This window comes from Oryzias latipes, chromosome 12 (assembly GCF_002234675.1).
Source record: "Oryzias latipes chromosome 12, ASM223467v1".
Lineage (NCBI taxonomy): Eukaryota > Metazoa > Chordata > Actinopteri > Beloniformes > Adrianichthyidae > Oryzias > Oryzias latipes.
Window position 1 is genome coordinate 23,791,647 of NC_019870.2, and position 12,875 is coordinate 23,804,521.

The 12,875-nt window shown below is 42.1% G+C and overlaps 1 protein-coding gene across 2 annotated transcripts in view; it reads right to left on the reverse strand.

The window, feature by feature from the left end:
• Nucleotides 1-356: 356 nt before the first annotated feature.
• igsf9 (immunoglobulin superfamily member 9) overlaps nucleotides 357-12,875 on the reverse strand; it is an 85,402-nt gene continuing 72,883 nt past the window's right edge. The window contains exons 15-21 of one of the 2 annotated variants that reach the window (XM_020707826.2): nucleotides 11,216-11,433; nucleotides 10,821-10,905; nucleotides 6,951-7,124; nucleotides 6,559-6,595; nucleotides 4,199-6,292; nucleotides 2,616-2,689; nucleotides 357-2,054 (exon numbers count right to left, since the gene is read on the reverse strand). In XM_020707826.2, the coding sequence (XP_020563485.1) occupies nucleotides 1,894-2,054; nucleotides 2,616-2,689; nucleotides 4,199-6,292; nucleotides 6,559-6,595; nucleotides 6,951-7,124; nucleotides 10,821-10,905; nucleotides 11,216-11,433 (2,843 nt within the window). In that variant the 3' untranslated portion in view covers nucleotides 357-1,893. Of the gene's footprint in view, nucleotides 2,055-2,615; nucleotides 2,690-4,198; nucleotides 6,293-6,558; nucleotides 6,596-6,950; nucleotides 7,125-10,820; nucleotides 10,906-11,215; nucleotides 11,434-12,875 lie in introns of those variants that run through there. The other variant, XM_011482007.3, reaches the window with a different exon arrangement.

Here is a 12,875-nt window from a genome sequence, read left to right on the forward strand (position 1 = left end):
GATTTCTTTGCTTGAACATTTCAGTATTATGCCGGTAAAGAAGTGTAACTTGTGCATGAACGATAAATCTCAGCCAAAAAAGAAAAACCAAACTGTGGCGACCTCTTACTAGAAGTGACAGAGGTGAGGGGAAATAGTGAAAACTTGCGCAGCCACTTGGCTCGTCCTTTTTGCATGCCAAAAGAACAACCTAATGGCTGCGCTCTTCATGTGCAAACTATCTTGAAGGCTGCTCTTAGGGCATGTAAATTTCAACTAATCCAGCCACTTGGCTGTCCCTTGGACATTGTAGGTAGAAAAGCCAAATGGCTGCCCTACGGACGTTCTAGTGTTAAAAATATAAAAAATATAAACTCTTAGCCCTTCAAAAAACCTTTATAATTGTAAATTTCATAGTATTTTACATTAAGCAAATCTACTTCAAAATAATTTTTTTTAAGCTTAGTAAAAAAGTTCAAAAGCTCATTAAAGTCTGCATTTGTGACATCACAGGGGATTTATTCTTCATGACGTGGTTGCATAATCCAGCAGAGATGGTCAGAAGGTTCATAATAATAATGCTGAGCAGGTTGAGGGAAGCCGTTGATTGACTGGTTGTGCAGATATTTCATATATGATGAAAAAAGTCAGCTTCATGAGTCAGACTCTTCTTTCTATTTCCTCAAAGTTCGACACAATTAGCCTGATCTGGTTTGGGTCAGTGTTTGACAAATACGATCACTCAAAAACGTAGAGACTTGGATGGTGGAGGGGCTTGAAATGTGGCAGGACACATCCATTCCACGACAACTAAAGCAACTAAAACAAAAAATTCTCACAGTAGATTGATGTTATTTACATCCTTTTGAGCATGTTGAGATTTTTCGAAACAGAAACTAGAAACGTATTTCACATATTTGGTCACATTTCACACAACGATTCCCTGAGAATGAGAAAACAAAAGGCAAAAATCTTCATAGGAACTGCTAAAATAAAATAAAAAAAAGCACATAAAGGATTCTTTACACTGCAAAAACTCAATCTTAAGAAAGTAAAAAGACCCTTGTTTAAAAAAAATTATGTTATTGAGAAAGCTTTTTCAATAGTAAAATAATATTAGTTTAGGAAAGCTAGAATTCTGTTCCTATCATTGGAAATCTTGGGAAGACCATTTTGGCAGATTCTTTTGCTGTTTCAAAGAAAATCTACCAATGGGGTAAAAATGTTTGACTTGTTTCCCTGAGGGCCTTTTTTTTTGCAGTGTACTTCTCCCAAAAAAGCTGTTTTAATTATAAACATTTGATGTTGAACCCAAAGATCAAGGACAAATTCAACCTTGAAATTCTATGAAGGTTTCATGTGCTTCAGGGTCACAGCGACTGAAGCAAGCTGCCAGGCTCCGCTGGTGAAGAGGCAAGGCGGAGCTGGACCTGCTGCCTGGCAGTGATTGATAAAATCTAATTGCATATCCATGCACGGCGTGGACCAGTCCGTTTGTGATGACTAAGCTGTTCCTGTCGTCTGTGGCTGTGAAGTCATCTCTAGATGATGAATTGTCAACCTGCTCGACAGAATGTGGTGAATCCTTAAACACGCTGAATGCTTTAGGGATCAGCACACTCTCGCATAAAGAAAACAGCCAGTGAGATGCGTCAGAAAGAATCACGTAAAAAAAGGTAATTTTTTTCTTTTTTTTCAACTCTACTACAAACTTTTGAGCTAAAACTTAACAAAAAGGCAAAGGAAGATAAAGCACACGCTTCTGTGTCTTTTTGTCTCACTTTTTCCTTAAAGTTTGGGGGAAAATTGAGTTTTACTGAAGCTCCTTTTGTGCCAAACGCGATTTGGTCAGGCAGTGATCCGTGTCAATATATGAAGGGACACACCAGGTGATACAAGCCGAGGTCGGTCCTGTCAGAACAGCACGGCGTCTGGTTCAGCCTGAGCAGAGCTGCTTTGATGCCCCGGAGGTGAAGGCAGCTGTGCGCACTTCTTCTGTGCTTTAGTGGAGCACTGCATGCTGGGAGGACTACAAGCTGAAACGATCTTCTGTAGCTGCATTAAAGGAAAAGTGCCTGCAAAAGGGAAAAAAAAGCCACATAAAGACCTTCAGAGAAATGCAAAGTTTTTAATCCTCATGATCTCCAACATCCAAAGGTGTGAAAGAGTCACGGGTAACAAACAACAGCTCCTGATGTGTCCCTGAGTCTGCTCCAAAGAATGCACTCACTTCAACATGACTTTCTACCACATACACTGCTGCCTACACATTATCAGCTACTCTTTTTATTCTATTCAGTTGCAGCTTTTACCGAGTGTTTAAAAAAATGAATGGTAGATCAATTGCTGACGAGCAGAAGCAGCACAGCGCCGCCTTCATCGCAAAGTCAACTTCTGCTTTCCCTCATTCACAGACAGGAACAGCAACCCTAATTATTCTGAGCAGTCTCTTCAGGATAACACTAAAATAATGACAGGGAGCTATAATTTCTTGATATAATAATAATTGAAAAATAAAGGCGATTTAAAAATGTCATTTAAAACCTAGGACGAAGAAACAGATGTGCGTAAGTTCCCCTGTAGCTTTTGTAGTATACAGAAACTGCAGAGTAAGTCAAAAAAAACAAAATGCTCACCATCCTGGGCACCTGGCTGTGTGCTGAAATCAGCAGCATCCCACTCATAACTCTCATCCACAGAAACCTTCCTCCTAAAGAAGGGAGGAGATTTTTTAGCGCTAAACGTAATGAAAGTTCAAATGTTTTTTACTCTTCACTATGCAAAACCCTCAATGCAGAGTATAACATTTTCATTCATCTTCTACCGTGTCTATATTATGTTGGATGAATCAAATTAGCCTTATTGATCCTTGTCAAACATAAAGATGCTTTCACAAATAACCAACCATTCTGCCAGTAAATGACGATATAAGAGGCACTAAAAAGCCTTCATTTTTTTTCAAAAACAACAGTGTGCCTTGAAATCTGAAGCGCCTTTTATGTGGATTAGACGGCCTAAACCATGCAATTCTTAAGCCTTTCAGAGTGAACTGTATCCATGTTTATTACTTTGGCACACCAAAGAACAATTTTTTAAAAGAAAATTTTCGCCGCTCATTTTCCTACCCGGAAGTAAGATGACCTAATCTCTGATGCACCTTTCACTGCTTTTGGGCGTCGCCCATTTTATGACCTCAACCTAGAGCCGGCCTCTGCAGCCTGTCTGCGTTTTGCCCATGAACACACACAACATCTGTACTTCCAAAAGAGACTAGCCGATCACCGCTAGCTCAGCGGAGAGTGGGTGAGTGTGTGTTGGCCTGGAGGCGGTGCTGGCAGTGCTGCTGGCAGTGCAAACCTCACCTGAAAGGGGCTGTTCCCCACTTATTTACGTCACAAAGTCACCTGCTCGTTTTTGTGAATCAGGAGGGGCTGCTGCTCAGAGCACAGGTTTTTTAAAGGAATGCTGAGGGATGCAGGGATGGATCAAAATACCGCTTTGGGGATGTTTTTCATGAGGACTTAACGTTATAATACCCTTAAAAGCTAAAAAAAAAGGTTGTTTTCTCATGATGTAGACCCTTCAATTCTGGTTGTGCTTAATGATGTCAAAGTGATTTTGATGTCAATATCTCAGTCAGTCTATTTTTACCAATACATTTTTTACTGAAATTCTGGAGCTGCTGTGAACACATTTAATAAAGTCTGACAGACTGACTGATGGAATTATGTCTGAGTCTTTTGTCTCACTTAACCCTTGTTATATCCTAGGCACTTTAACTGGGAGTTGGGTCATCTAGACCCACTAGACAGTGCTCTGAACCTTTTTTCTTCAATGATTTGTGATCTTCACTAGTGTCCATGGATTACATGAAATCTTTCCACCTTTATCCACCTTTGTCATGGTAGGGAGAACACGTCAATGTAAGGGTGGAGTCATCTAAGATAGCACAAGGGTTAATGCGCCTTGTATATGACATACATTTTAAAACAGACCATCTATTGAAGGATCACCATATAATCTGGTGTCGTCTTTAGTGCAAAATATATGGTGGTTTTTATTAATTTTCTTTTGTCTGCAGATTGAAGTTGGTAGAGCTTTTTTTATCTACTTATTTCTATTTTAATATCTACATCTGTCTCTGCTTCAGCCTGAAAGTCACAGAATGATGTGCACCTCAAACATCTCAAAAGCTTCATCGCCTTGTGTGCAGTAATACCTTTGGTTTGGTATAGCTTGTTTTCTGGAGTTCCCCGAGCTCCCCGTGTTGTCCTGCACAGTCTCCGGTGAGCTGATGGGGTTAGAAGGATCCATGCTGCCTCGGCCGCTGCTGGCATAGCTGCTGTAGCTGCCCCCAGACTCCGACGCTCTCTCGTAGTTTCCTACCACAAGTTCTAGTTCCTCCTCCACAGAGTGAGGCGGGGAGATGACAGAGACTCCTTTAACGGCGTACCTTTTAGTTGCTTCTCTAGAAGCCTCTTGATTAGCTGTGGCTTTGGTTGAGAAGGACACGTGTCGCTTTGGCTCGTAGATAAAAGCCAGGTCAGTGGTTGGTGCCAGCCTCTTTGGACTCCTTAGAGTTGAATGGTCTGGAGCAGGAGGGCAGTGGTGGGAAGTTTGGATGGCTGCAGGTGAATTTGCTGCATATTTGTGAACATTTCGTTGAGGAGACCTTTGAGCTTTCCAGAAGACAGGATCTGGTCCAGGGGATGAAGCAGCAGAGCAGTCTTCCTGACTGAGAGATTCTATCCAAGCATCTGGTGCAAGAAAGACGGGTTTGTTTTGACTCCTCAGGTCCAGACTCTGACTTCTCTGCTTAGAGTTCCATCTTTTTGACCCTTGTTCTGGCCGGGTTTTGTTGTCAGCAGCATCTGGGATGGAGCAGTTAAAGCTTCTGCTCCTCTTCATGTCTTGATGTCGGACATTTTGGCTCCGAAGGCGTCTGTACTGCACATGAGAGGACACCTCGTGGTGCACTGTGGGCTTTGGAGGCTCCAGTTCAGTCACCTCAAACTCTGGCTCATCAACACTCATCTCAACATCCATGCCTTCATAAGGGGACTTGGGTTCCAGCCTTGATAAGGTTGATGAAGCATCAAGAACGGACTGATAGGTTTCTTTGCATTTGGTGCGACAGGGCGATGATGTTGAAGAGCTTTCAGTACTGAGATGGTTCTTTCTCTTTGCTTCAGAGAATGAATTGCTGGTTTGAGTGGTAATGACTGAAACATCTTCAAGCTCTTGGTTCTTTGTGGAGAGATGTGAGAAAGCAAAGGGATCTTTTGGAAAACTGCATGTGTCCTCAGGCTGATGCAAAGATAGAGAAGGATTAATGCTCGACTGAAAACAAGAATCAGTTGACGGTGAAGATGAACTCCAGCTATTTTTTGGGTAAAGAAGACTCGGCTGGGACACAAATGGATGGGCCTCCCAGAAGACAGAAGATGAGGACAGGCGTGATCCTTTCTGGGCTACCTGACTATATTTGTAGGGCAATGTCCTGCTTTTGTACTCCCAGGTAAGCTCTTCCCGACCCTGCCTTCTGTCTGAGTCTAAGGGGAGCATCGTGGTTCCTCTCCATGAGTTTCGCTGTAGCGTGTACCTCTGAAGCTCCCGCTCCAGCTCCTCCCTCTCCTGAGCAAGCTTCAGGCAGCGACTCAGGTTCCCTTTTTCTCGCTCATGTTCCATTTGAAGCACCAGGGAGCTGGCTGTCGTAGCTGCCTGATGCAGGCTAGACTTGATATGGGGGAGGACTGGAAAGACTGGGGTTATTTCTCTGCCTTGATGCATGATAGCGAGACTGCTGTTGGAGCAGAGGCTGCAGAAATCAGCAGAGCCTCCACAGCTTTCCTCGTCCTCCACAATAGCACTGTGGTGCTGCAGGAGCTGAACTGTGTCACCCACCGGTGTGTAAGGTGGAAAATCCACGGAGAGAACAAATGGCACGTCTTTTGTGTCTGAATGCAACGACATAGACCTTCTAACTTTGGCGGGCTGGTCGTGCCTTACATTTGCATTACTGTTAGCACTCATAGCATCGTAGCTGTAAGCCGGGACAACAAATCGTCCATCTGGACCTCTTGAGATCAATTCAATGGAAGGCGACAGTAGGGAAGCTGTCTTTGTAAGGCGGCGCCCAGCATCATTAGACATGAGACTTGTGCTCCGAAGAAGCTTCTCTGTGCTCGTAGGAACGCAGCCAGTCTGTGAGGAGGATGAGTTGATGGTAGACGAAGGTGTGGGGTAGACGGGGCTGGCTGGAAGAAGGCTTTTCTTCAACAAACTGTCTGAACTGCTGTTGCCTGACGTCTTCCTGTGAGAGGGAGGGAAAAAGGTGGCAAGAAAAATTCTAAGAAAAATCTCAGGTGTTCGAAAGAAAAACAGAGGTGGCAAACTAAGTGAAAGAGAGGGTGAGAAACGGAGAGATGTTGACAGCAGCAGGCGAAGCAATAGATGAAGGTAAGGGTAAGAAAAACAAGATATAGGAGCAAAAACTTCTGGCATTTTCAGCAAATTCGAAGGAAAGCAGAAGGAAAGGTCAATCGGAGGAACACAATGAAATGATAGAGGGGGACTTACATTGACTGGGAGCATTTATAGATGGCAGAAAGGGACTCTGAAATGGAGGGAGAGGGGCAAAAGGCCATCTGATTTAAAGAAATTCAAACAGACTGACCATGAAATAAAAACATAACCAACCATAAAAGAGAGCCCATTAAAGGGTCCCAGGCACCAAACTGTTCCAAAGTTTCTACAATTACATTCATCAACTACTAATGAGAAATGACCTAAATTAAAAAGTCATGTAAATGTCATCAATAACTTTTACGGTTAAATGGATAGAGGATGGGGATGGTAATGTATGCAGAAGGGACAGACCTATGTGATGGCTAAGAAGTGACTTCAATATTTCAGTGAATAAATGATGATATTCGTGACACAATTCATCCACGGCCAGACTCATTTCTTACCATCTTTTCTCTTGCCGCGGCGTCGCTTCACCATGCGGTTGATGACGCAGGCGGAGCCAAGCAGCAAGACCAGCGCCAGGCACATGAATCCGACCCCACCCAGAACCCCGGTGAGCAACGGCACCGGGACAGACTCCTCCAGGTGCCGGGATGTGGCTGGGACCATCCCCATGCCTGTGAGGTAAACAGAAAACAATGTCCATGTAGTAAGACTGGACAATATGAGGAAAACTTGTTATGTACAATAGCAGTTGTCAATCTTGTGATGACAATCAGACTTGTAATACAAGATCAAAACAAGCAACAACTAATACATTATTTCCATTTCACTGCAGTTTAGCTTTATTTAGTGCTGTCATGCCATTCATTTTTTGAGGAAATAATTAATTATGGCCTGTAATTAATGTTTCTATTTAATCTATTTGAATCTAACCCTAATAAAATTAAAAAAAATCATTTAAATTATTTACAGTGTGGCACAGCAAAGGATGAAAGTACAACTAAAAAGTGGTATTATGAAGTTTTTTACTGACAGACTTCCAACCTTTACTTTTACACCACCAAAAGGGGATTCTTTTCATTATCAAACAATTAAGAAAAAATAAAAACATCAGGTCCAGAGCGCTCTAAGTTAACACATCAAAAACAGTAGGAACACTTTTCTGAACAATCCAAAAATATTGACCACAAACTCCTTACAATACCTGAATACATATGTTGACATACCTTATTCCACAGTTTATCACAACAGCAAGTCAGTAGAAAAGACGAGGGTGATTTTAAAGTTTCCTTTAACCTGTTTGGTGAATTAGATAACGTTGAAGACTGGGATGCAGCAGACGAGAAAGAAAGAAGAGAAGGAGGAAAAGAGCCACGAGAAGTGACACCGGGGGAATTGAACTATTTACAGGAAGAACCCGCTCTACACGGTTTTATGAACGTACATCCAGCTGGTGGTGTACACACTGGAGCAGCACCAGACACGCAGGTAGAGACAGAGGTAAGATTCTTATTCTTTTTTTGTTTTTACTGTTTACTAGCGCTGGTCCGCCACCTTCTCACTCCTCTGTTAATTTTAGCTTGTATATTTTCATCCTCCTTTGCAATCTTTCTCTTGAACAATCTTCCCTGCATTGTTCTTTTATCAATAACTTTTTCAAATATAAATGAATTTCTTTGCTGCATGTTTCTCGTTACCATTGCATTAGGTTTTATCTTGGACTATTAATCTCAATAGTGTTCGGAAAACTGTAGGAAACTGTAGGAACCTCTTTGACTGGGAATGAGTTGAGCTCTCCTGTATAACAAATCTAACATACTCTGGTTGTAACACGTGCATGCTCAGAGTGTTTGTTTAGGGAAGCAGCAGAATTAGCGGATAACGTGAGAGGAGTGAGGGACGTAAATCACATTACGCAGTGATGATAAGACACAGAGATGTTAAAATGATAAAAGTGCTGCCTGGTTCATAGTTTTAGCAGCATTAGTGGCAGTTTTAGCCTGCAGCTGCTTTTGTATGTGTGTTACAGCAGCAAAGAGAGGCCACACAGCCCTCCGCCAGATCCTAAACCGGGACCGGTTTACTTTCAGCCCTGGTCACAACTATCTAAAGAGAGTGACTCTTTTTTTCCCTTCTCCTTTTTTTTTTTCAGTGGTTGTCATCACGCGTGACTTACATAATTGTGGTTAAAAAAGAAAAAAAAAAGAATTTTAGAACAGAAAAGTCTTACAGAAAACGTTTTAAATTGCACTCTTTTTAAGGTATTAAAATTTAAGACTTTTTAAGACCATGCAGGAACCCTGTATTTAGACTTTGCTCCTTTAAAAAAAAACGTCTGCCTCATCATCTGGGCTAAAACAAGCTGGTAAAGAGGCAAACGTTCCATCTGAAGTGATGCTACTTATCATTACAATTAGCATTTATCACATGGTCCGGGTGAATTCTCGATTCTGATTGGCTGCTGGGTATGCATTAAAAAGTGATGTACCACAGGAGAAAAACACGGTAAAAAAGAAGTTCCGGTCACCTAGCTTAAATGTTTTGTATCACTGCACCGGCTTCTTTAAAACAACCTTTTGCTTCTTCATTTGGATAAAAACAAGCGGTAAGAAGTGAACTTTCTCTGAACTGATGCTTTATTCAACCCATCGGAAAGATCAGCATATATATATATCGCTTTATTTAGCCGAATCTTGACCGCAGCGGTAGTGCGGCGCGACGCGAAATATTTGTTACGTGGTGCGGCGCGGTGCCACGTAACAAATAGTTCACTTTTTGTGAGAAAAGCGATCCAATTTGGAAAAAAACAAGAATTAAGGACTAAAAACAGGTTACTTTTTATTGATTTTGTAAGTGACCATGGTTTAAGCGGGTTAATGTCCTTTGAAGTATCCATTATCACTTTTTAACGCACTTCTCGGAAGCAACCGTCTGACGCAAAGGTTTAGGCTTCCACGGCGTGCATTAAAAACTGATAATGGATACTTCGTCAGCCATTAACCCTTACTTATGCCACTTTCCTCCGCTGCTGCAGAGCGAGGTCAGTACAGGCTCGGTAGACAATGCGTCGCACTAAGTATGAAATAAAAACAATTTAAACATATACATTTAAAAAGATTGAAGTACTATGATGATGTAAAACTAATTATTTCTTTCATAAGTGATCATGGTTTAAGCGGGAAAATACTCTTCGAGGTGTGCATTTTCAGAAACTTGTGGAGTTTACAAAAACAACCGTCCGACACGATCAGGCCGACTGACAGCTCGGGCATTAATCCTCACATTATAGATAATAATTAAAGATTAAAAATGAGATAAACGTGATTTAGAAAAAAGAATGGGCTAACTTGTCTATAATCGCGATAATTTGACATCCCTGGTGTTATTTAAGTAAAAGTCAACATAAATTATATTGCAAAAACTCGTATGTTGGGGAAACACATCAAAGAACAATTATCTACCTTTCTGGTATTACTGGCCAATAATATAAACAACAATTATGAAAAATGTGTGTAATGTTTGCTTGGGCTATTTTAAAACATAATGGTTTCTTTGTTTATGCATGTGTGCAAACATTTAAGGTAAGCAGTCATTGCGGTTTACATTGTCTTTTGTTATATGCGTAGTGCACAAACTAATATCAAAGCAAATTTTCTACTTATTGTGCAGGCCTACTATGAAGTTGATTATTTTAAACAATACAATGTTTAGTTGTGAGAAGAAAAAAAATCGCCCGGATTGGAGGCTCCAAGAGCCTAAAAAAATGAAATAAAAGATAAGTTTGAAATTTGCTTTTGATCTTCCAAGACCAAATGCTGTGTCAGACCTGTCCATCCTCAAACTGACTCTTGTATAGTCATGTGTGTATTTCACGCCACTTGCCTCATGCTGTTACTTTATCATTGAAAGGTGGATGAAATACGTTATGGACTTCCCAGAAGCGCCCCATCTTCATAACAAAACTGGAAACTTGTTTGTGTTGCAGATTGGTTTGAGTCCCACAACAAACGGAGATCATCAGCAGCACTGTGTAAAACAGAATGACTACAGCTGCTGTGATGTTCTTTGGGCAACACCCCAGTGGAATTGTGCAACCCCTCACAGTCACGTCCTGCACCTAATTTAGCATTCATGTCACATTTGTATGAATATTTCTAAGACTTTCACAGAGTTAGCAATGTCTATCACTCAGCCTTCTAATGGGCAGCTTCCCGGGAGAACTGTTCTAATTTTGGTCTAATGCTGCTAAAAGAGAAGACATAAAAAGCCATAGAGAAAAGATTTCAACAAGAACGCTGAGAGGGGGAGACGGATTGAAACAGAAGGTGGGGCAACCCTGTTAAAGGGCAAGGTAGCTTTCCAACACCTACCACTGATGTTGACATTGATGGATGGACTGGGCTCGCTCAGCATCTCCCCGCGACGAGAGAGCAGTCGCAGCTCGTGCACGCCGTCCTGAGGCCAGCGATGACACACATAGTGGAGAGGATGAAACCACACTTTGTCAACACACAACTGCGCTTGCAATGCTAATGAAGTTAATCTGAATTCATGCAGGCCGATGCGGAAGAGAAAAAGGGGGACTTCAAACAGGGAGAAGGCAGAAGAAGCAGCACAGAGTCTGAGTAATGGATGACACAAGTGATGACTGGCATGTAGAGTGCTAATTAGAAGTGTTCTAAATAAAAAGCAAAAAGGTATCAATAAGATGAGAATCTCCAAGGCATTTAATATCAGACAGAAGGAGCAGTTCCACTGGTTTTACCTTTTGGAGACCCTGAATCAGGATTTCACTGCTGTTGGCACTGATCTTCTCATCCAAATTAAACCAGTCCCCTTTGTCGGTTCGGGTTTGGAGAACAAAGCCTGTGATGGGGGGGTGCTGGGCTTCAGGAAGAGACCATTGCAGAAGAACACCTGCTGAGCCCTGATTAGCTGAGAGCGGCACAGGCGGCTTCAGTTTGGTTCTTCTCTGTGGAGGATCTTACGTGAAGAGATTAAGAAAGACTTTTAGTCAATGAGGCTGAAACTTTTTGACAAGCAAATTAAATTACTGCTGAAGAAAAGGCTGCTTATGCTAAAGCTGATAACACTTCTGATGCTCTCAGCTTGGACTGGCAAGTTGCATTCGGGCCTGTAGAGGGTCGTAGACAGTGCAGTGCTCAGGATTTGGGAGTTTAAAAAAAAATTGAAAATCCACACAGCGTGCGCATAATGTAAGTAACACACACTTCTGGCATACGGGAAATGCTACAATACCCTTCCATCACACGCTAGTTGTTAGTACTGGCACCTTACTGACTATGCGCAAATGCTGCACACACGGTGTGTGCACGTGATACAGTAGTGCCCGTAGGATGTGCTCACAAACGACACTGTCTAATTTCCTCATCGCCAACAGTCAGGCTGCAAGCAAGGAGCACACACTTATCACTTGAACAGCCTGTTAGGGCTCCTTGGGCAGAGTTAAAGGGGTTGAAAAAAATCTGCACGGCGTGCCTGCATCTCACCCACTTACCCTCACATATTGCGTTCACCATGACCTGTCACTTGCACCATGCCCTTAGAAAAAAAAGTGCATTAACTTTTTTTTTCTATGAGAGGTCTACAACCTGGATATTTCATGCGGGCCCCCTGCAGGCCCCGCACAGGTTTGCCTATTTTTCCCCATATCCATCTAAAAAGTTGTGACTAAAGCTGCGTTCACACCCAATGCAATTCTCACCCGTCCTGGCACATGAGGGAGGAGCTACTTCATTGTTTTCAGCCTCATTACTACACAGAGGTGCTGACTGTATATTTCATATAAAGTCAATGCTTGGAAGACACGGATGTAGAGAAATCAGGTTGAAGAGCTCTCCAAAAGTATCGATAAACACGTCTCCATGTCTGGGTTCATGAGATCATTTAGAGACTCTTCCAGTACAGTGAGCTTCACCATCTACTGCAGGAGCTGCGCTTTCAGCGCTACTTTCCTTTATCTGAGGCCCAGTTTGATGAATTGCTGTCCCACATTAGTCAGAGGAAGGCAAACTAAAAACAGGAATACAATGAGAGGACCTTTCTATTATTGTCTCCAAACAAATTATAATAAAAATATCTTAAAGTTCAGGAGAACAATCAGATTCCCCTCCATGTTGGTTTTGGACTCCACCAGCGGTCACATCATCAATATGTCACAAAAGTTGAGTTCCTGATTGAAGTGATGTGAGTTCTTTGCCAAAGTTTAGGTTTTTTAACTTGATAGCCCAAAAATTTGCAGTTTGTCCCCAGACCACCGCGCTGCACTCAAATTGCACCGCATGACCTCTGATCCCATCTGTACAAAAAACTAACGTTGAAACTATCCGTCCCTGTTGCGCGAAGCTTATTCAGAGTGAACTCCAGCTAAAGGCTTGAAAGTTTGGGGCACCGTAATGTTTTGC